We start from the raw sequence: 24,101 nt of genomic DNA, 5'->3' as shown, positions 1-24,101 counted from the left end.
TACAGACTTTCAAGCCAAACAGGCAGGCAGGCAGGCATTGCACTGTAGCCCTTCACAAGCCTTGCATTTCTGCATCCCCGATCCTGGGCATGTTCTTAGACAAAGACCTCACTGTGTTCCGTGGGGCTTACTCCCAAACAAGTGTGCTTAGGACTGGAGCCTTATTTGTAAAACTTATTCCCTCTTGAGTTGCAACAGCTTTCTTAATGAAAACATTGTGCAGCTGAGAGCAGCCATTTTGATTTCCCACAGTGCCCAGGAGTGATGCAACACCAGTGGCATTGTGGGAAATAAAAATGGAAGCTCCCAGGTGCTGTATTAAAGGGAGATGCAAGGCAGGAGTGAACCATGGCCCTCCCAGAGGGTGGGATTTGCAGCTGCTGGTAAAGAAGCATGCCACAAGCAAGCACAGGGTATATGTAGAATAGTGGGTCTGCAGTTAACTTAATACATAATAGTATACATTAGGAGTGAGGAAGGTGTGACACAGAAGATGTTTCTGAACTACAGCTTCCACCATCTCTGAGCATTGGCCATGCTGACTGGAGTCCAGCAACACAGAATCATAGAATCGTAGAGTTGAAGGGATCCCAAGGGTCATCATGTCCAACCCCCTGCAATGCTAGATTCTCAGCTAAAGCATCCCAAACAGATAGAACTGTTTAGAAACTTCCAAGGAAGGAGAGTCCATAACTTCCCAAGGCAGTCCATTCCACTGTTGAACAGCCCTTACTGAAATTTCTTCCTGATTTTGAGTTGGAATCTCCTTTCTTGCAACTTGGAGCCATTGGATCGAGTCCTACCCTCCAGACCAGGGGAAAACAAGCTTGCTCCATCGTCCATGTGACAGCCCTTAAGATATTTGAAGGTGGCTATCATATCTCAGGGATGCTTTAGCTGAGATTCCTGCATTGCAGGGGATTCGACTAGATGACCCTTAAGTCCCTTCCAACGCTACAATTCTATGTTTCCGTGATCTGCTCTCAGTCTCCTCTTTTCCAGGCTAAACATGTCCAGCTCCTTCAACCGTTTCTCATAAGGCTTGCTTTCCAGAGCCTTGATCATCTTGGTTGCCCTCCTCTGCACACGTTCCAGCTTGTCAATTCTTAAATTATGGCACCCAGAACTGGACACAGTATTCCAAGCATGGTCTGACTAAGGCAGAATAGAGTGGCGCTATTTATTACTTCCTTGATCTGGGCACTATACCTCTGGAGAGTCACAGGTTCCCTAGCCCTGATGTGTGTGCGCTCATAGATCCACACATATCATTTTGTCGTGTTTAGATTATCCTCCCTCTTCACTGTCCTGATGGGCCCTGCTCTGCTTCATTTCTAAGGTGGGCAGATGTAAAAAAGAACGGCCATGCCCTTTTAACTTCACGCTGGATAGAGAAGACCAGGAGAGAGAGGGCTTAGCAGCCCCAGCGTGTCGTGCAAGATTGACAGCCCCTCTTCAACACCACTATTAAAGGTACCACAGACTTTTATTTCTTTGCACTTTCACAGAAGAGTTAATCACAGAAGATCATAGAGTTGGAAGGGACCATGAGGGTCCTGAAAAGAATCTGGGGGCAGGGCTCAGACCTTAGGAACACAGTCAGATCCACTTGTCCCTGTAGCCCAGTACTGTCTGCACTGACTGGCAGCAGCAATCCAGAGTTTTATGTTGCCGACCCTACCTGGAGATGCTGAGCCCTTTTGCAAGCAAAGCAGATGCTCTGCCACTGAGCTATATCACCCAAAACTTTCCTATTGACTACTAACACTCCTCCACTTAATCTCAGACTGGTGGAGTGCTTGGTGCAACGCTAGCAAGAGGATGTCCCTCTGCATGCCCTCAGAGGCACTCCTCCACGTTCTCGCATCCCATTGCATTCTAGAACCCCATTCCCCCCCCACCTTGCCTGCTTGATTGCCCTTAACCATTTGAGGATTAAGTGTTACAGACCAGTGTCAGTGTCTCTGATTAAGTATCAGCTTCATCTGAGCTGCCGGGGATGGGAGGAGGAGAGGATGTGTGTGGATTGGATGCAGAGAGGAAAGTTCGGCATAAACAAATCAGCCCTAAGGAATGGCCAGAGGAAGGAGAGGGGTCTGCTGCTCTGCGGTGGACCGCTCTGAATCGGTGGTATTCGGACACAAGAAAGGCCCTCCCTTAAAAAAGGGACAGAAACCGCCTCGCTCTCAAAGACAGGAGGTGAGCTATGTGCAGGGAGAAGGTTTTGCTGTATGGCCTGGACATTTCTGTGGGGGTAGGAAGGAGAGGTGCAAAGGAGAGATGACAAGGGACCGTTGCAGGAGGGGAGTGTCGGAGAAACAAGAGGTGTATTGATAACTGCACAGGTGGCTCTTGTTGTGCGTTTGACACGGGGCGCAGGGCGCACCCAGCCAGGATCAAGCCTGCTCTTGTGCCTCAGTTTGCGACAGAGGCAGGCAAGTGGGTGTCACCATCAGCCAAGCAACAATAGGAGCCTGTGTGTTTTCTTCTGCTGCTGCTTTTGTTTTCTGCTCCCTGCTGCTTCCCAGCAGATCTTCGCCTGAGGCTGATGCCACAGGCTGACATTGTGCGGCTGCTGGTGGGGAGGGGGAAATGCGTGAAAAGGGCCTGCACCACCCACTGTGCCACCAGGGGCCTCCATCCGGCAGCCATCTTGGTTTGGGATGTTCTGAGGACCCGGCGGTAGTTACAGCGTTCTCCAGCCTTCTTCAGTCTCCAGATGTTGCTGGACTTGTTGGAAGTGCAAAAGCAGGGGTCATTTAGTTTGTAATGTAAGGGTTAATGTTAGTCAACTAGACAAGAGTGGAGATGCAGCTTAGCAACTGGGCAGAGTGGCATGATCTTCACTGAGGTAGCACATTCTCTGACTGGCTGTGTAGTTCTGAGGGAGTTTTCCTCTGTACGTTTGGCTGAATGTCTCTCTGCTATGCTGAAGTAAGAAAGACACTGCCTCCTGTTCCTTTCTCCTAAGATTATTCATTGTTTTTGTTGATTATTTTAAAACATAGCTATATACCGGAAAGTATCAGAGTGGTTTCCCTTATTCATTACAACTGGTCTATAGCTATCACACTCCCGATTAAAATTTGTCAGCATTAGACATGTCTGGATAGGCTTGTCTGAATAAAAATGTTTTTAGCAGGTGCCCAAAAAGAGTAAAGGGAATATGCCTGCCTGGTGTCAATAGGCAGGGAGTTCCAAAAGTTGGATTTCTTACAAATGTGGAATTATTTTTATTACCTGTAACAGCAGCAGTTCCACATATTGAAGCAGTTAAGTGGGCATACAGTGGTACCTCTGGTTACGAACTTAATTCGTTCCAGAGGTCCATTCTTAACCTGAAACAGTTCTTAACCTGAGGTAGGTACCACTTTAGCTAATGGGGGCTCCTGCTGCCATCGCACCACCACCATGCGATTTCTGTTCTCATTCTGAGGTAAAGTTCTTAATCTGAGGTACTACTTCTGAATATGCGGAGTCTGTAACCCGAGGTGCCACTATATATGAGATACGGTGATCTCACGCTCCCTCTCATGACAAAAGTAATCCATTCAGGTAACAAAGGCTGATTTGGCTCCAAAACCGCGCCTGATCCCCGATCATAGCTGATCTAGGTAATCAGTCTCATCCGGGGATATCAGAAGCTGTTCCACAACCACCCTCTCCATCACCATTGCTAACAAAGAGGTATTGGCAACCAGTCTATAGTTACTACTTCCTTTAAGAAGGGGATGCACCACCGCCTCTTTGAAAGCAGTGGGCAGCCACTCAATCCATGCATTCACCAAACCTGTGACCCATTCAGTCACCCCACTCCAGCTAGCTTTAATAAACCAGGATGGGCAAGTATCCAATGAGCAGGTGGTCTGGCTCAGCACTGCGAGAATCCTGCCCACATCCTCAGGCCACATGAATTGGAACTAGTTCCCCCAACACGGCGCTGGAGACCTCAGCAGGCAATGTCGCAGCAACAGTGTCTGAATCACTGCGAAACTGAGCGACTTTATCCTCAAAGCAGTCAGCCATTCAGTTAGAAGGCTTCCACTCCTCTGGTCAGGAGTAGCCAACCTCTGGATCACGTACAGCAATGCCACCAGAAGTTGCTTTGAGGATGCAGCGGAAGCAGCAAAGGAGGATCTCTCCACTGCCTTGGCTGCCACAGGGTAGGCCCGATTAGGAGCCTGAATAATAATAATAATAATAATAATAATAATAATAATTTATTATTTATACCCCGCCCATCTGGCTGGGTTTCCCCAGCCAGTCTGGGTGGCTTCCAACAGAAAAATAAAATAAAATAATCAATTAAACATTAAAAGCCTCCCTAAACAGGGCTGCCTTCAGATGTCTTCTAAAAATCTGGTAGCTGTTTTTGACATCTGAGGGGAGGGCGTTCCACAGGGCGGGCGCCACCACCGAGAAGGCCCTCTGCCTGGTTCCCTGCAACTTGGCTTCTCGCAACGAGGGTACCACCAGAAGGCCCTTGGTACTGGACCTCAGTGTCCGGGCAGAACGATGGGGGTGGAGATGCTCCTTCAGGTATACTGGACCAAGGCCATTTAGGGCTTTAAAGGTCAGCACCAACACTTTGAACGGTGCTCGGAAACGTACTGAATGTACAGTTGGCTCTGCCTGCCACCCGAGCAGCAGTCCTGATGAGCCTTAGGGATGAGAGCCATATGAGGTGGTGAGCCTGTTTATTTTGCAAGCCTTCCTTTGGCCTTTTCTCCCTACTCCCCAATCTGGGCATCTGTGTAAGGAGTCGCCCCCACTTTGGCAATGGCTGCTGGCTCAGCTCAGAATGCCTTGCTGGTAAATCATTGAAATGGAGATGTTGAGAAGCCCAGCAAGCTATTGCAGTATCTTGTGTCTATGAGTTATCATTGAATCAAGGTCATCCCATGAATGTTGTAGCTGAGTGTGGGTTTCTCTCTCCCCGCCCCCCGCCCCCATGCTGTGAATGTTTGGACTCCGTCTGGGCTTTTTGGAAGTTAAATCTGCCTTGCATATAGCAATGCTAGGATTTCCCCTCTGCTTTGCATGAAGAAGCTCCCGGGTTCAATCCTCAGCATCTCCAGGAAGTGCCTGGAACCCTGGACAGCTCCTGCTGCCAGTCAGTGTAGTCAGTGTTGGGTTAGAAGATGGTCCAGTGGGCAAAAATGCATTTGTTACAGGAGAGAAGAAGTGGATTGGTCTACTGGCTGCTGGTGTCACAGCAACAGCCTACCTGTGCAACTGGGGAAACAAGTTGATTGGTCTGCTGGCTAGTGATGTCACAGAAGGGCCCTTAACTCTACATTGAGAGAGCCTTTTCCATCTTGCTAGGATGGAACATTTGTTGGTTTTAGGAACAAGGGTCTCAAAATCTTTTCAGATAATTTGGGGGAGGGGAAACAGTTTGACGGAAATGTCAAAAGCCCTACTAACTTGGCAGTGTTTCTCTATTCAGTGTGGTCAACCTGAAACCTCTTGGAAGTCAAGAACAGTAGCTCTGAAGGTCTTCTGCTTAGGTCCTCAGCTCCACCGCAGAACATCTGAACTCCCTTGAGTGAGTCATCTTTTCTCACAGGCTTAAGATTTTCCGTCAGTACAAGGAGGGTGGGATGAAAACAATTTCAGCTATGATCCCTTTGTGAGTGTTCTTCTCTTGCATGTGTTACTGGTTGACATTTTATCTTTCTACACCATGCTGCTATGCTTGCAAATTCATTTGCTTTTCCTTTCTCATAAGTGAGGAGTGTGGGGGTGCTTCACCAACAACATCTCCAAAATTCAGCTCTCTGCTGTAGCTGCTGGAACAATAAGGACTAGAAACTTACCGTAACACTTTCTAAACTTGAAAAATGCAATTGCTTTCTGCATGGAACTTGAATGTGCCCTGTTATGGAGCAACTTACTGGCTGATTCGGGTAGAAAATAAAATAAATCGTACTTTTCGATAACAACCATGCTGCCTATGTTCCTGGCAACAGTTGGGTTTATAAGTGTAATTTCCCAAGAATCTATTAAATGCAGGTGCTTTTTGCCACATTGAGAATTAGTAATCAGTTGTTCCAGGCATAACATTTCAGTTATTTTATTATTTCCTGAGACGACTGGCAACATTCCCTGAGACGACTCACAACTGGGGGCGGAGGGGCGGATTATGCATATGATATTCTTGCTGAGTCTGCCTGGAAATACAGAGGACCCTTGTAGCACTAATAGAGATTGAATGTAAATCAAATGTCATTAGAATCTGCACCAAGGAGAACCCATATCCTGCAAGCAGAATTTCTGATATTTTATGCCATAACTCTCTGTATTGTTATGTGTTCCCTGAGCAATTAGATTTCTGTGAGCAGGGCTCCCCATGGGGAAATATGCAGAGGCAATAAATACCTGGACATGACGAAAGAGTGCTATTAACTCCCCCACCCACCCACACCCAAGGATGTGTTTCCATGGGAACAAAAATGGCCGACAATGACCAGGAATTGGTTGGAGACTCACCTGGAAGGCGGGTGGCTATTTTGGAAAACCCTAGTTAGCCAGCGATGATTCTGATGCTAACAACAAAAACAACAACAATAATAATTTATTTATACCCCACCCATCTGGCTGTATTTCCCCAGCCACTTTGGGCGGCTCCCAACAGAATATGAAAAACACAATAAAACATCAAACATCAAAAACTTCCCTAAACAGGGCTGCCTCCATATGTCTTCTAAAAGTCAGATAGTTGTTTATTTCCTTGACATCTGATTGGAGGGCGTTCCACAGGGTAGGCGCCACTACCAAGAAGGCCCTCTGGAAGGAAGTCAAGACATGCAGCATTCATTCATTTATTTATGCTGCCACCTACGTATATACATCAGGGGTGGGGAAACAAAGGGCCGTATTCCCTCGTGGTGAACTTCCCAGGGGCCATTTTCCCATGGTGGGTGGGGCCAGAGGCAGAAGTGGGTGGAGCTTCTGGGATGTGCTTCTTATTTTTGTACACAGACACCTCTCGCCCTCTAGGCAAGCAAAGGGTACACAATATGAGGACACCATCCATCCAGGCAAGAAATGCAGGAAAAGGATATGCAGCAAGATAGGTTGAGGGGTATGAGCCTGGGGAGATGGGTGTGGCCTAAAGAGCCCCTGGGGCCGCGTAGAGAGTCCTGGAGGGCCACAATGGGATGTTCCCCAGCCCTGATGTACATGGTCCTTTACAAAGAACAGGTATGACAAGTTCCCCGCCCCCGAGGGGCTTACAATCTAGAACAGGTACAGGGAAACAGCAGAGGAAGAGGGCAAATTCAGGCAACGTTCCCTGTGAGGAGGAATCAATTGCTAAAATCGTTCTAGGAGTTGTAGCTCTGGGAGGGGAATAGATGGGCCTCCTAGCCGCTCTTGGCACCCTTAACAAACTACAGCTCCCAGGATTCTTTGGGGGAAGCCATTTCATGTGACATCACAGCACTTGAAATGTGCAAAGAATGTGGCCTATGAGGGAATGCAGCAGCCCCACTTCAGAGTGAAAAGGCTTGCCCATCCCTGAGGCAGACCTAGGAGATGAGTATGAGCTCTCTAAGCCTCTTAGGGTGCTGGCTGTCTCCCTAGAGATCCGCTCCGGCCTTAGTCGACTTTGCCTCGCTGCTGGACTGTTTCGATGACACCTTTCACCTTCTCTGCCCGATACGTAAATCAATGCAAATGTTACAAAATGCCAGTGAACGTCCAGTGACCTCCTTCCGAAGGAAATCAAACCTGGGTAATCAAACCTGCGTCCCTGGAACATCTCGCTGCTCAGAGAAGTGGATTGTGCTTACCAGTATGTGGAAAATAACTGTGCAAATGGATGGATCCAAACTCGTTGAACTCAAGTTCTCATTGAAACCAATGAGACAAGTTAGTCCCATGGATTTTAACGGAAATAAAGCTCACCAGTTTAGGCTGCAATCGTAACCCCACTTACCTGGGAGTAAAATGCATCTCTGGCTGGGTCGACACAGTTAGGACTGCTCTGCAGTTCCTTATACAGAGCAATGTCAAAATGCAGAATGAATTGAGATCTGCTTTCTATCTCTTTTTCTTGCAAGAATTTCAGTTCTGGTAGACTGTGTGGCAAAAAAAAAAAAAAGGCCATTTAGTGGGTGGGCTAATTAAAGCTGCCCCTGTCGTGCTTCTATTTCTGATTGGCTCACTGGCCGTTCGAGGGAAGAGGTGACAGGCAGAGTTGCCTACAAATAATAACCGGTGTGGTGTAGTGGTTAGAGTGTTGGACTACGACCTGGGAGACCAGGGTTCTCGTCCCCACTCTGCCATGAAGCTCACTGGGTGACCTTGAGCCAGTCACTGTCTGAGCCAGTCACTGTCTTTCTGCCTCACCTTCCTCACAGGGTTGTTGTGAGGATGAGATGAGGAGCAGGAAAAACATCATGCATGCCACCTTGAGCTCTTTGAAGGAAAGGTGGGGTATTAATCAATCAATCAATCAATGGTCAGGTGGATAGCTCAGTATGTTAGAGCATGGTGCTGACAAGGCCAAGGTTGCAGGTTAGATCCCTGTAAGGTACAGCAGCATATTCATGCATTGCAGGGGGTTGGACTAGATGATCCTCAGGGTCCCTTCCAATTCTATGGGAATATTTCCCAGCTACCTCTGGGTCAACAACCCTGTATCGATGATCCACTCTCTGGAAATGTAGGTTGCAACCATAGCCCCGAGAGCATGCAAACCCAAGAAAGCTCACAGGACTTGGCTTGGGCAACCCAGTAGTTGCCACTGACCATTTTCTGAATAGCTACATGCAGAAATTCAACTGGTAAAGCTTTCTCCCTACCATTTCAGTGGAACAGACTCCCACGAGAGGTAGTGGACTCTCCTTCCTTGGAGGTTTTTAAACAGAGGTTGGATGGCCATCCGTCACGGTGGATGCTTTAGCCAAGATTCCTGCATTGCAGGGGGTTGGACTAGATGACCCTTGGGTCCCCATCCAGCTCGTAAATTTCTATGATTCTATTTCACCAACTGCATGCTGAGAAAAGCTTCACTGCTGGATTTCTGCCTGTCACACAGGAGCCTTCCAAAGCAGGAGTGGAAGTAAGTTGGCAAGGCTAGAAGCCCAAAGTTGGTGTGTTCGATACAGGCCTGCTGTAACCAAAATACATTTGATGCCTCTGTTTAGATACCACAGAAGTGTGCAGGAGCAAAACATGTAAAGTGTCTCTGCCCTCTGCTGGAACGTCAGAGCACATCAAGCAGGGGGACAGATTTATTTATTTACTCATCATATAAAGCATTTTTCATCCCATTCTTCAGCCAAAAAAATGGTCCCACGGTGGCTTTTGTTTAGCTATTATGTAAGTGTTTGCACCCAACCCTTATGTGGTGGTGGAGCTTTACAATAAATAGAAGAATACAATTATAAAACAAAAAAAAATACTCCAAGGTATGTACAATAAAACAGCAATTGTTCCTCCTGTTATCATTGCTCAGCCTGTGCATGCCGTTCTCCTTGGTAACCAAAGCAGCACCCATCCATGCGCAAGAATGAGGCATCAGCAGGGCTTGGGGAGGACAAAATAGGATCCAAAGCAGCCTAATAAGACTTGTATCTGTTCAGTGCCCATACAATAAGGAAAATAAGTGAACACCGGGTTGGGGGTGGAGTCTTGTTGTGGCTTTAAATTGTTAGCTGCCTTTGGTTTCTTCTGAGAAAAATTAGGCAGATTGTACATTTTTTAAAAAGATAAAAATAGATAAACCATAAGATGGAACACTCCACACTCGAACATTTTGCTACAGGTCCCATTTGTTGCAATCCAAAACAGCAGATGGCAGAATAGCATAGGAGCTGGAGATAAAAAGTCACAATTAAAATGCCTAGATAGAAGAACTTTTTTTTAAAAAAAAAGATATTTGCTCATCCTCAAACTCAAAACTCTTGTGCTGATGTTCAGTCTCATACATGTGTGTGTGTGTGTGTGTGTGTGTGTGTTGTGTGATTGTGGCAGCAAACACATACTCACCCCACCATGTGTGCTCAGTATCCACAGCCAACATCGGACATTTGCACAGGTTGGGTCTCAGCCTTCCTGTGCCATCATCACTGTCATCTGAGACCAGGTAGCAGCCTGACTGCAAGCCCAGTTCTGGTGAAGGGCGATGGGACTTGCAGTCCAACTACATCTGGAGAGTCACGGGTTCCTTACCCCTGGCCAACACATTAGTGGAAGGCCATCTTGAATGGTCCAAAGTGTGTCACATGTGACACATTAAATTCTTCAAGCAACGTAAACCCCCAAATATCTGAAAGACCATCTCCTTCCATACAACCCCCCCTCAGGTATTACCCTTAAAAGTGGTGGCCTGGGAGAGGGGATTGTCTCAGCAGAGGGATTCCCTTCCCACAGAGATGTGCCTGGCACCTGCACTGCATGGTTTCTGTCAAATGCTAAAAGCCCTGGCCTTTAACCCCTGACAGATGTGTGTGTGGTTGCATGTGTGTTCACCCTAGAATCATAGAATTGTAGACTCAGAAGGGACCTCAGGGATCATCTAGTCCAACCCCCTGCAACGCAGGAATTCCAACAGAAGCATTCATGGCAGATTGGTCATCCAACCTCCACTTAGAAACCTCCAAGGAAGGAGAGTCCACAACCTCCCAAGGGAGTCCATTCCACTGTCAAACAGAAGAAGAGTAGAAGAATAGTTTGGATTTGATATCCCACTTTTTCACTACCCTAAGGAGTCTCAGTCCCAGCTCCTGCCAACCTAGCAGTTCGAAAGCACGTCAAAGTGCAAGTAGATAAATAGGTACCGCTCCGGCGGAAAAGTAAATGGTGTTTCCGTGTGCTGCTCTGGTTTGCCAGAAGTGGATTTGTCATGCTGGCCACATGACGTGGAAGCTGTACGCCGGCTCCCTCGGCCAATAAAGCGAGATGAGCGCCGCAACCCCAGAGTCAGTCACGACTGGACCTAATGGTCAGGGGTCCCCTTTAAGGAGTCTCATAAAGAAGGCTGATCGCCAAAGAATTGATGCTTTTGAATTATGGTGCTGGAGGAGTCTCTTAAGAGTCCCATGGACTGCAGGAAGATCAAACCTATCCATTCTTAAGGAAATCAGCCCTGAGCACTCACTGGAAGGACAGATCCTGAAGCTGAGGCTCCAATACTTTGGCCACCTCATGAGAAGACTCCCTGGAAAAGAGCCTGATGATGAGAAAGATGGAGGGCACAAGGAGAAGGGGACGACAGAAGACGAGATGGTTGGACAGTGTTCTCGAAGCTACGAACATGAATCTGACCAAACTGCAGGAGACAGTGGAAGACAGGAGTGCCTGGCATGCTCTGGTCCATGGGGTCACGAAGAGTTGGACACGACTAAATGACTAAACAACAACAACAACAACAACAACAACAACAACAAAGGAGTCTCAAAGCGGCTAACAATCTCCTTTCCCTTCCTCCCCCACAACAAACACTCTGTGAGGTGAGTGAGGCTGAGAGACTTCAGGGAAGTGTGACTAGCCCAAGGTCACCCAGCAGCTGCATGGGGAGGAGCGGGGAAGTGAACCCTGTTCCCCAGATTACGAGTCTACTGCTCTTAGCCACTACACCGCACTGGATCTTACTGTCAGAAAGCTCTTCCTGATGTTGAGTCAGAACTTCCTTTCTTGTAAGCTGAAGCCATGGGTTCAAGTCCTATTTCTTGGAGGTGAATTATTTTAATTTATAATTGATTATCAAATTTCCATCCCACCTTTTCCCCAAGGAGATCAAGGGGGCATATCTGAAAGACCATCTCCATTTTCCCCTCACAGCAACCCTGCGAGGTGGGTTAGGCTGAGAGAACATGACTGGCCAAGGTCATCCACCATGCTTCACAGCCAAGCGGGCATTTGAACCCTTCTCTCCCAGGTCCTAGTAGTCCAGTGCTATATCCCACTGGCTCTCTACTAACTCATCCCAATTTGTTTTAAACCATTAAAAAAAGATTTTATTATTTTCAGAGTGAATAAACAATGAATACCCTTCTCCGCAAGAGTGCTCCGTCTTGCCAAACAAATTGTTTTTAAGATGGAAACCATTCCCCCTGTTAAATAAAAATATCTTCGCATAAATCCCAGTGAGAAGCAGGTGGTCTCCCTCTTTGTTCCCCTTTTTTAGCTCATACGATGTAAAACTGAACCAAGTTGCAGAAAATCTGCCTGGCTTTTTGCGGGTTTTTCATTTGTGTAACCTCTCCGCCAGGTTTCCTGTGCAAATTATGCTTGAAAGCTAAAGGTAAAGGGACCCCTGGACATTAGGTCCAGTCGTGACCGACTCTGGGGTTGCGGCGCTCATCTCGCATTATTGGCCGAGGGAGCCGGCGTACAGCTTCCAGGTCATGGGGCCAGCATGACAAAGCCGCTTCTGGTGAACCAGAGCAGCACACGGAAACGCCGTTTACCTTCCCGCTGTAGCGGTCCCTATTTATCTACTTGCACTTTGACATGCTTTCGAACTGCTAGGTGGGCAGGAGCTGCTGGGACCGAGCAACAGGAGCTCACCCCGTCGTAGGGATTCGAACCGCCGACCTTCTGATCGGCAAGCTCTAGGCTCTGTGGTTTAACCCACAGCGCCACCTGCGTCCCTATGCTTGAAAGCTATATGCAACAAAACTCTAAAGATCCCCCAAAACTATTTGTAATTGTTTCAATTGACTACATTGTTGTAACCTGGAATCTTATGGTGAAGGGCAACTTCACAACGATGGTGAGGATGGTGTTAATCTCTGCTGGTTGCTGCTGCAGGTTTCCTGTTGCCGTTTTAGCTGTGTATTCCTTTTCCTTTCTTTCTTCGTATTATTGATTATTGCCATAGCTGCCAAGTTTTCCATTTTCTCGCGAGGAAGCCTATTCAGCATAAGGGAAAATCCCTTTAAAAAAGGGATAACTTGGCAGCTATGATTATTGCTGTGATTTTTGTTGTTGTTGTTCATTTCCTGATCTCTGCTTTGGAATGTTCTGCTTTGCTTTGTGGTTCCAGATTGGTTTTCGTTTGTTGCTTGAGTGCTTTCCTGTTTTACTGAAATGGTGATGTCGAATTGGGTTTTATCTTGTACACCACCCAGGGAACAGAGGGGATGGCCATAGTCTGCTGGTGCAGATGGGGCTACTACACTTTTAACAACTTGACATTCAAACTGCACTACTATTCAAGGTGCAGGAGCCCACTTTTGCAGCCGGCCACTCTAGATAAAGGGAACGAATAGATAAATATTACAGAAAGCCCAAGCAGTTGTTCTTATGCTGTTGATTTAAACCTGCTGCTTCTTCTTTTTCTTAGATCAACCATTACAAAGTAATAACAGCATGAAGTGCTTCTACAAAGCTCTCCTCGTCTCCTGGGTCCTGTTTGAAGGTATGTCTCGGATGCAGGGTACAATCTCGCCTCTGATGTTCTCATAGCCTGCAAAGCTGTGACCCTCCAATCCCAAATGCAGACCCCCCAGAAGTGTAAGGATGTATGGGGAACCCTCCAGAGGCATGCTAAACAAAGGGTGAGGAACCAAGGGTCTGAGGGCCAAATGCAGCTCCCAGGTCTTTCCACCTGGTCCTCAAGACTCTCCCTAGGCCACACAAGTTCCCGTTACACGCCCCTCATTGGCCCTTCTCACCCCCACCCCCACCCACCCTGACTTTGAGGCAGTGATGGCCACCAACTTGGATTAGGCAAATTCGTGGAGGATAAGACTAGCCATTGTGGCCCTAATGGCTATGTTCCACCTCCACTGTTGGAAGGCAGTAACACCCTCAACACCAGTTGCTGGCAATCACAAGTGGGGAGAGCACTCTCGTGCTCGGATCCTGCATCTGAGCAGCCGCTTTGAGAACAGAATGCTGGACTAGATTGGCCATTGATCTGATCCAGTACTTATGTTCTTCCTAGGGGCTGCACCCCTGCTCCCTCAGCTTACAAAGCCCCATTCCTTTCCCCAGAACATGCAGCCACCAAGCTTGCTTTTCACCTTCCCAACACCCTTCTTCTGTTCTGCAGCTCCACTATACACCCGTTTTCACCTTCATCCCTGTGTCCATGCCTTCACTTGCTCCTTTTGTGGAACACCCCCCTGCACACAAACCACACCCCTGGTAACATCCTGCATGTTCATTCCCCCCCCCAATGAATTGCAACTAACAAGCATCCTTTAGAGTGAACTTCTGCCCAGTTATGAAGCTACTGTCCCCTCTTCAGACCCTTTCATGCCCCTGCTTTCATCTTCAATCCCATTCCCACGCCTCCTACTCCCAGCCTTTCGACATCCCCCTTTGCACTCCTCATTTTCACTTCTGTTCCTTGTTTTCCTCCTACTCCTTACTTTTCTCAGCTCTCCTTTGCACATAGATCACCCCTGGGCCCATGCCTGCTCTCATCTATTCTGCAGCCGCCTCTGTGCACACACAACCTGTCCTGATATATTTTGCTGTAACTGTAGCCTGCTTGTTAGCTTCTTCAGTTGGAGAAGGTTGAGTTCAGTTGATGGATGCTATAAGTGCATGTATGGGTGTTTGCTTGTTAATAAAACATTTCTTCTAAATTGCTACATTGAATTTGGAACTTCATGTTGAAGACAACACATGGTACCAGGAGTGAAGTACATTGTGTGAAGGTACTATGGAATATTTGAGAGCCCCAGGTCCTTTATTTCTCTGACATCAGGCAATTGAGGAATGAAAGAGAGAGAAGCTTGAAACAACCTCCCCCCCCCCTTTTAGCATTCCTTCCTTCTCACTGTACTCAAACAACAGAAGAGGTTTGAGTAAAGCAGGGATGGCGAGACACAGGAGAGTTGTTTTCTTAAACAAAGAAAGGAAGAAACCAGTTTTAACAAGGATAAAACAGTAGAAATGGGTGCAGAGAGGCCAACACAGAAAAAGCTAACACCTACAAAAGCTAACACATCAGAGACTTTCCCATCTCACTTTACTCAAACCTCGTTTAAACCCAGGGTTGTGATGTGGCACTGCAAATCCTCCATTGCAGGCTGCATGATAATAGCCTTACACACGCACACACACACAGGCAGATATTCTTAATGTATCCTGGAACTGTGATATTGCCTCTTACTTGCCTAGATGGAGAGAGGTATGGATTTTGCAAGGCACATGGCTTGTATGCAGCCTACTGTATCACATCTATTGCTCTGCCCATGTTTTGGCCTCCTAACACTGGCTTATGGAATGTGGCTCTAGGACTGAAAAATATTCCCCACTCCTGTGCTAAAACTTCTGTGTTTTGTTGCTCCATCGTTGTATTGTACACAGCTGATGCACTCGTTGGGCAGAGACTCTCCTGTTGCAAGCAAGCAATGGCCTCAGCAGCACAGGGGATCTGACCTAAAGCAAAAGTCCAGATTTAGGCAGCCAGAGCAAGGCAAGGCAAAGCAGAGCAAAGTTTAGCTCATCCTTTTCCAACCTGGTGCCCTCCAGATCTTTTCAGCTACAGTTCCCATCAGTCGCAGTTAGAACGACCAGAGATCAGGGATGATGTAGTTCAACGCATTTAGAAGGTACCAACCTGCGGTAGGTCCTAGTGAGATGAGGCAAGTGCCAAGATTCCTTGGTACCTTGGACAGCTCCAGGCAAGGCTCAAGCTGAAGAGCCCAGCTCAAATGTTGTTTCAGCACCAGCCAACCTTAGACTGAGCCTTAAATGATGATGATGATGATGATGATTTATTTATACCCCGCCCATCTGGCTGAGTTTCCCCAGCCACTCTGGGCGGCTCCCAACAGAACATTAAAAACACAGTAAAACATCATACAGATGTCTTCTAAAAGTCAGATACAGTAGTAGTTTATTTCCTTGACATCTGATGGGAGGGAATTCCACAGGGCGGGCACCACTACCGAGAAGCCCCTCTGTCTGGTTCCCTGTAACCTCACATCTCGCAGTGAGGGAACCGCCAGAAGACCCTCAGAGGTGGACCTCAGTGTCCGAAGTAGCTGGGTCTGCCTTCAGCCAGAGGAGCCGCCTCAGTTAAAAAAATCCCCAGCCTGCTTTAACAGGCATTGGCTCCGATGAAGCAGGAGGAGACTGTGGTCCCACTAGGGCTTCTGTGTGGAGGTCAGAGGTGGGGCAAACCAATCTCCTTGGGCTGAATAGGTGCTCATATTTTGAGCTCCTCGTGTGCCCATGCTACTAAGTTAGTATGAGCATCCAGGGCTTCTTCTCTCTCTCTCTGAATCCCTGCCCTCATTCAACCCTGAGATCATAACAGAGACTGGATCATAAGCAGTGCAGGCCTGCTCCAGATTGTGTATAGTGATTGAAGGTCCTGGCTCACCTACCTTATGTGACAGCCCCCTCAGCTACCCGTTTTAGAAGTCTACTGAGGAGCAGCTGTGTTATTTGGCTGAGCTGGAAGAAAGCCAGCAGGGTGCTTGTTGGTTTCCTTATGGGCACTTTCCTTTTCTCCCCCTCATTCCAACATTGTGTCGGTAGATGCAGACCGATCTCTGTCGAGTGATGGAATTAATTTTCACCTTTTTTTGTTCTTTTGGCCATTACCCATAGCCTCGTTTGCTATGAAAAGCAAAGGAAGCTGTGTTGATCTGGGTAAAGGGGGGGGGGGGAAGGAAACCAAAATTCCCACAGTTGGGCATTGAATGCCTTTATAGGACCAGTCAAAACATCACACAGTAACAAGCACAGGGTTTCAAGTTCTCCAAAACTCTTCATTGGACTGGATGGAAGCAGGAGGGAAGAGGGAGGGAAATAAAAATGATTTCCCCCAAAATAGCCTAGACATTGTAGGGTTGCCATATTTCAAAAAGTGAAAATCCAGACACAAAAGTTGTGGAGGTTTGTTTGTTTTTGTTTTGTTTGTTTGTTTGCAAAGTCTTTGGGCTTTTTCTAGTTTTGGCCAAAGTTCTTGAGCTATTTTTAAGGAAATTCACCAAAATCTACATTTCCGACATGGGTTGCCATACGTCTGGATTTTCCTGGACATTTTTAGCGATTTCTACCCAGACACTGTTTCTGGTGGCCGAATCCCAGCTATATCTGGAAAATTCCAGATGTATGGCAACCCTACCATAAGGCCTGTACCTACTAGATCAGTCTCAAAATGAAGGTAGCCAGCTTGTTTGGATACAGCTGCTTCCAAGCAGTCTGTCAGTAGCGGACATTGTACTGGGCTGCTGGCGCTTACCTGACCTCCCAGCAACTGAGTCACTGCTGTTTACTTGGAGAGAGAGGCGGTGGGGAAGTCAGTGCAGTGCGCAAGCACCGGTGGAGCCAATGCAGAACTCCTACCAGTGTGCTTGCATCATGCTGATCTCCTCACTGCCTCTCCCCTCTCCCTACTGATAAGTACAGAGATTCACTTGTCAGGAGGTTAGGTGAGCAGTGTCATCGCACACCGCCAGCTGCCACTGCAATTTGTTTATTCATCCTGATTTCTTTGCACAAAGTTTGTGGGGAGGTTATGCAATGTTGGCTTGCTTATTTGAGCATTCGTTTTGTTTGTGGGCAGGTTATAAGACGTCGTGTCAAGCGATTGCTTTCCCACACTTTCCAGTGCATTTCCCTGGCACTTTCCTTACCGCAAAAAGTTCGATTTTTTTTACAGAAGCGGATTTGTTGCGCAGGAGTGCCAAATACACTTCCGTTGCGCAGCCTAACTTTGCCGGTATGCAACCGAATCCCACCTGCAAAATAGCCACAGTCTGGAGGTGCCCTTAGTCTTCCTTAGGTGCTGCTACAAATTGTAGGTTTTACCTATAATTCTGGGACAAGGGAGCAATGCCTGAACCCTCATTTTTGGAAACTGTTACCTAGACCTGTCCCCAGCATTAAGCAAAACATGCTAGGCAGAGAGGCAGAGAGAGAGAGAGAAAGAGAAAGAGAGAGAGAGAGAAGAGAGAAACATAGCAGTCTTTATATTAGCAACGCTGGAGATTAATTTTAGGTGGTGTTATAGGTAAAAGAAGAGAGAATCAGCTGAAGTGATTGAGCATTTGCCTCAAGAAGTAAAGCTCCTCTTCAAGTGATAGAAAATTGCCTTCCTTTGCCTGTAGATTCTGCTTCCAAACAGAGAAATCCTGTTTTCTCTTCAAGTCATATAAAAATTAAAGGAAGCCTTTTTGGGGGCCCAATAGGAGATATGATTTGCATGCAGGTTCAATCCCCATCATCTCTGGATAGGGCTGGGGAAGGCTCTTCTCCAAAACCCTGGAGCACCTCTGTCCATTCATATAGAACAGACTTTCCGAACCTGCCACTTTCCAGGTGTTTTGGACTCTTAGCAAGCCCAGCCATAACAGTCAGCCATTGGAGATTATGGGACCTCTTGTCCCAAACACCAGGAGGGCACCAGGTTGGGGGACGCTGGTGTAGACAGTCCTAAGATAGACAGAGCAGGGATGGGGAACCTGCAGCTTTCCAGTAGTTGCTGGACTCTGCCTCCCATCATTCCCAGCCAGGATGGCCAGTGATCCGGACGAATGGAGTTTGTAGCCTTCTGGGCCACAACTTCCCCATCCCTGAGATAGGCCAGTGGCTCGATTTAAGCCACGCTCACACCATATATTTAAAGTGTTATGCTACCACTTTAAACACTCCTGGCTTCCCCCAAATAATTCTGGGAGCTGTAGTTTGTTATGGTTGCTGAGAGTTCTTAAGAGACCCCCTATTACCCACCAAAAGCTGCCATTCCCAGTCAATCCCTCTTCAAAGAAACTCTGGAAACTTGTCGCTCTGCGATGGGAACAGGAGACTCCCAACAACTTTCAGCACCTTTAACAAACTACAGCTCCCAGAATCCTTTGAGGGAAGCTGCAACTGTTCAGAGTGATATGGCACTGCTTTAAATGTATGGTGTGAATGTGGCCTTGGTCTAGAGAAGCTTCCTAAATGCTATGTACGTATATATAAGCAAGTGGAAACAAGGCTGCTATAGGTATGGATAGAGCCTTACGGTGCTGCTGCAGCAGCAGCAGCAGCGGTTCAGCCTTGAAAGCAGGATGCGCAAGGGAACATTCCTGAAAGATGTACAAAGCAGAAGATGAGAGAGGCAGCCTTCTCTTCATGACTTCCTCTGCGTCTCTCTCGCACAGGGGTCCTGGCTGGTCCATGGAGTGCCTGGATGCCTGAGCACATGGCGGCCTTCGAGGGCACCTGCGTTGTCATCCCTTGCCGCTTTAGCTACCCCGACGAGCTGCGCCCGTCAGCCGTGCATGGCATCTGGTACTTCAACAGCCCTTACCCCAAGAACTACCCGCCTGTGGTCTACAAGTCCCGCACCAACATTGTCCACGAGAGCTACTTGGGGCGCACCCGCCTGCTGGGAGAGCTGAACTTCCGCAACTGCACGCTGCAAATCTCCCGCCTCAGCCCCGAGCTCACCGGCAAATACTACTTCCGTGGAGACTTGGGAGGATACAATCAGTACACGTACCCTGAGCACTGCAACCTGGAGATCATCAGTGAGTACCAAGCCAGGCCTGCTCTAATTCCCTTTTTCTGGGGGAGGGGCCTTTGTGCGCTGTTTTATTGAACAAAGTCTTTACATCTCTGCCAGACTGCGCTTCTTGTGTGTGCTGACTTGCCTCTGAACCAGCCCAGTGAGAGGCAAGTCAGGCAAGTGAAGGGCCAGGTGCTTCCCCCTCCTCTCCTACACCACTGTCTCCCAGAACAAGGAGGGGAGTGAAATGGGAGGAGCAAGGGAAGTTGTCATGCAGGCATAGTCTCCGGCTGCATGCACACAGCCCATCAGGGGAAGGTACATAAACCGGTGGAGGAGGAGCGGTCCCCTGTGGCTGCAACTGCTCCATAGAGCGCAGACCTGAAAATATCTGCCTAGACACTAGATTGGTGTGTGTCAGGATGCCGTCAGCAGCCCCCGGCTGGTTGCCCAGGAAAGTATAAAGACATGGAAAAGTTTCTTACTGTCATTTTTCATTTTAGTCTTTACAGAGAGAGGCTATAGAACCCAGCCTCTTGGATAATGGCATTGTCCCAAGTGAATCTCCACCCTCCGCCTCTCCCACTTCCTCATTCATCACTTCTATGGGTGCTGCGACCTGCCCTCTGTCTTCAAGCTCTTTGCTCTCCTACTTCTAAAAGGCTCGCTGGGTTCCGTGAGATGGAGGCTCTGGGATGCTTTCTAATGACAATGTGTCAGCTGGGTGTTGTTCTGGCTGTCCCATGATTTCCCAACTTTTCTCCTCATCTGTCTCTGAGCTGCGACCTCCCTCAAACTCCTGTTGTAAATCTAGACTGTCTTCCTCTTCCTCCTACCTGGAAGGGTGAGGATGGGGAGGCTGTCTCCACCATTCCTCCTCTGTCCAGTCCCTGACAGTGTGCATCCCCTCTGATTTCTTCAGGGGGAGCACTGAGATGCGGGAGGAGGAGCCTGTCAGGCAGCGCCACCCCCTAGACAGGTTGTAAGCAGAAAGGCTCAGAGGAATCAAGGCTGAGGCTGGCGGGGCAGTGCCCCATCCGCCCTGGCAGACCAGCCTCCACTGTTGGTGTCTCTTTTCTTTTTTAAAATTTTATTTACCTATACTTTTCAGATATATACATTTCACTGATTTTACAATCACTTTGACATTTTAAAACTTGACTTCCTTCTCCCTCTTTCTGCGGTTCCTAAAATTTATTTTTAATATCTTCTGCATATCCAAATGAACTTAACTTACTCATTTACTTATCTTCTTCAAATATATACTCTTATACAGCTGCAGGTTATAACAATAATCCTGCCAGTGTTTTTATCCATTTACAATTTATCTGTAATTATTCAATAAACCATTTCTATTATTTTATAAAATGTTTGTCGATTTCTTACACTTTCGGTAAGTTTCGCCATTTCTGCATATTCCAGAAGTTTTTGTATTCACTCTTCCTTTTCTGGGACTTCTTCTTCTTCCCATTTTTGGGCAAGTAACATTCTTGTCGCTGTTGTTTTGTTGTTTTGTAGTTTAGTCATGTCCGACTCTTCGTGACCCCATGGACCAGAGCATGCCAGGCACTCCTGTTTTCCACTGCCTCCCGCAGTTTGGTCAAACTCATGTTGGTAGCTTCGAGAACACTGTCCAACCATCTCGTCCTCTGTCGTCCCCTTCTCCCCTTCTTGCCGCTGTAGTCGCATACATAAATAAATTTCTATACAATTTAGGTAGTTCTATCGCTATAATTCCCAAGAGAAAGGCTTCTGTTTTGTTTTGTTTTTTTACAAATGTTTTTTTAAACATCCTTTTCACTTCACTGTACATCATTTCCCATTGGTGTCTCTTTTCAACCCCCCCCCAGACAAACCCACCATTGTGAGCCCCCCAGAAGTGGTGGAGGGGACCGAGGTGGAGCTGCGCTGTGTGGTGCCAGATAACTGCCCCGACATGAAGCCCATCATCACGTGGATGAACCACGAGAACCTGGTCGAGCACTCAGTCTATGCGCAAGTGGAGGAGGAAGGCGGCACCTGGTCCCTGGTCTCCCTGCTCAAATTCATGCCGTCGCGCGAGAACCACGGGCACGAGCTGGGCTGCAAAGTCACCTACTCCAACACCACTTTTGAGTTTGATGGGTTTACTACCTTGGATGTCAAATGTGAGTCGGGGTTCCTAAGCGTCTGTCACTTTGTGACTTGATACGTTCATCTCCCTATGTCTCAAGGTGGAGAACAGGCTTTGCTGCCTCTTCTTTTTATCCTCACAGCAACCAGGGCCGGCCCACGCATGAGGCAAGGTGAAACGACTGCCTCAGGCGGCAGCATCCACAGGGGCAGCAGATCCGGCCTTCGAGGAACGCATTGCCCGCTGTTGCTACCACTGCTGTGCTAAACAGTGATCTCTTTTGTTGGCACTCCTTGGAGGCTGGATCTGCTGCGCAACGACGCCTCCGCAATGGCTTCTTGGCGAAGAGGAGGTGATGCTGGTCTCCACCCACCCTTGTTTCCAATGTAGATCTTCATTCCGCTTTTGTTCCTGATGTAGATCTTCACTCACCCGTTCTTCCCTAGCATGGGGGCGGAGACACCATTTTGTGCTTTGCTTCAGGCACAAAAAAGTTTTGGCTGGCCCTGTGAGGTAGGCTACGCTGTGAGATACTGGCTGGCCCAAGGTCACCCAGTGGGCTTTGGGGAGGCAGCGAGGGGGGGGCGTGTTGAACCCGGGTCTCCTAGGCCCTAGTCAGCACTATAACCGCTACAACACACGGGCTCTTGCCACATTTTGGCGCTGGAGGACCTCTGGAACCAGGGATGTTTGCTCAATGAACATCAAGTCCCCATGTTGTACAATGAAGGAGGGCCTGTTGGGTTGCTTCTACACTGGGACTCTTTAATGTCTTTCGAAGCCCATAAACAAACCTTGGTAGACCCACACCGTAGATTGAAAGTACATGACTTCCCCCAGATAATCCTGGGAACTGTAGTTCACGCAGGGTGCTGGGAATTGCCATTCAGGGATGGGAAAACTACCGTTCCCATGAATCTTTGGGGGAAGTATTGTGCTTTAAATGCATGGTGCGGATAGCCATGGTTACGGCACTGGGAAACCAGAGCACCTCCATGAGGCTGATCTTTTTTTGGCTTGCCTCCGCAGACCCACCCCGCGTTCTACAGGCGAACTCCTCCGTGGAGGTCATTCAGGGCTCGCAAGTGGTGCTGGTGTGCTCCGTGGACAGCAGCCCCATGGCCTTGATCTCGTGGCTCCGAGAAGATGAAATTCTCCACGAGGACATGGCGGGAAGCCTCACGCTCCATCTAGACAACATCACCCACCTGCAGGACGGCATCTATACTTGCGCGGCTGAGAACATTTATGGCAAGGACAACCATTCCCTGGCCTTGGCTGTGCTGTGTAAGTAGCCAGTCCTGAAGCCCTGAAGCCAATTCGGGGAGGGGGGGGAGGGGAGCCTGCATTGCAATGTAACCCTAAACTTTGGAGCAGGAAATGAGATGCTCGCTTTCAGGCATCTGGACCTCAAGCCTTTTATTTATTCTGAATGCTCCTATACCACTTCTCAACAATGAAGAAAAAGCAGTTTATTGGGGGTTTTCAGAACACATACACACCATGTATATAGCTAAATATAATAATTTTATAAAATAGCAAAATATTTATGGTAAATACATTATAGTTTTAATATACTTAATATTTAATATTTTTACTATGTAGAAAAACTACTAAATTTGTCCATATTATATACATTAAATTTATACTTCATAAATTCCACCAGTGGTTTCCATTTTAAAGAATTCTTCCTGCCCACCTTTTCTCACGCTAATCAGTTCCGTAACATTATAATATTGTTGCTACCTTCCAAATTTTTTGTTGACCACTCCTTCCCTGTTTGTAGTGATTCCCCCCCCCTTTTTGTGAGCATGTGAGCAGCTACACTATTAAATTCCATATTAATTTTACTTGTGGGCCCAAAACCCTTTAATAAAACTAATTAATGTTATTAACAATGCTATCTTCCCTACCAATCACTCAGTGATCTTTCGTGCAAAGCGATTCATCAATCAATCAGCCAAGTAGCAAAAGGTGGCCTACAAATGATTTCAGCAAAGCTGATTACAGTGGTACCTCAGTTTAAGTACACAATTGGTTCCGGAAGTCTCTACTTAACCTGAAGCGAACTTTCCCATTGAAAGTAATGGAAAGTGGATTAATCTGTGCCAGACGGTCCGCGGAGTACTTAACCTGAAGCATACTTAACCTGAAGCGAACTTTCCCATTGAAAGTAATGGAAAGTGGATTAATCCGTGCCAGACGGTCCGCGGAGTACTTAACCTGAAGCGTACTTAAGCTGAAGTATGAGTGTAATTGGTTCTGGAAGTCCGTACTTAACCTGAAGCGTACTTAACCTAAAGCGAACTTTCCCATTGAAAGTAATGGAAAGTGGATTAATGGAAAGTTCCAGACGGGTCCACTGAAAGTACTCAAACCGAAGCGAATTTAAACCGAGGTATGACTGTACCAGCACATGGCCCCAACACAACCATCATGACTAGAAGCCATCAAGAGGCTTATCCTGTCATGGAATTCTACTCAATATTGTTCCAGAGCAGATTCCAACGTATAGTTAGCAGAGTAACAACTTAAACACGTTGCGGGACTCCCAGAGAAATAGACCAG

The 24,101-nt window shown here is 47.5% G+C and overlaps 1 protein-coding gene across 12 annotated transcripts in view; it reads left to right on the top strand.

Moving 5' to 3' along the window:
• Positions 1–24,101, top strand: part of MAG (myelin associated glycoprotein) — a 68,248-nt gene that overhangs the window by 29,307 nt on the left and 14,840 nt on the right. For 5 of the 12 annotated variants that reach the window (XM_088672515.1, XM_035120360.3, XM_060275677.2 and 2 more), the window contains 6 exons: positions 1,340–1,473; positions 5,450–5,548; positions 13,301–13,375; positions 19,074–19,442; positions 21,271–21,567; positions 22,563–22,820. In XM_088672515.1, the coding sequence (XP_088528641.1) occupies positions 13,327–13,375; positions 19,074–19,442; positions 21,271–21,567; positions 22,563–22,820 (973 nt within the window). In that variant the 5' untranslated portion in view covers positions 1,340–1,473; positions 5,450–5,548; positions 13,301–13,326. The remainder of the gene's footprint in view (positions 1–1,339; positions 1,474–5,449; positions 5,549–13,300; positions 13,376–19,073; positions 19,443–21,270; positions 21,568–22,562; positions 22,821–24,101) is intronic. The other 7 variants (XM_088672517.1, XM_035120362.3, XM_088672514.1 and 4 more) reach the window with 3 other exon arrangements.

The sequence above is a fragment of the Zootoca vivipara genome, chromosome 6 (genome assembly GCF_965207765.1).
Source record: "Zootoca vivipara chromosome 6, rZooViv2.hap1.1, whole genome shotgun sequence".
Taxonomy (NCBI): domain Eukaryota; kingdom Metazoa; phylum Chordata; class Lepidosauria; order Squamata; family Lacertidae; genus Zootoca; species Zootoca vivipara.
The sequence above is the reverse complement of the archived record's forward strand: the minus strand, read 5'-3'. Positions and strand labels throughout refer to the sequence as shown.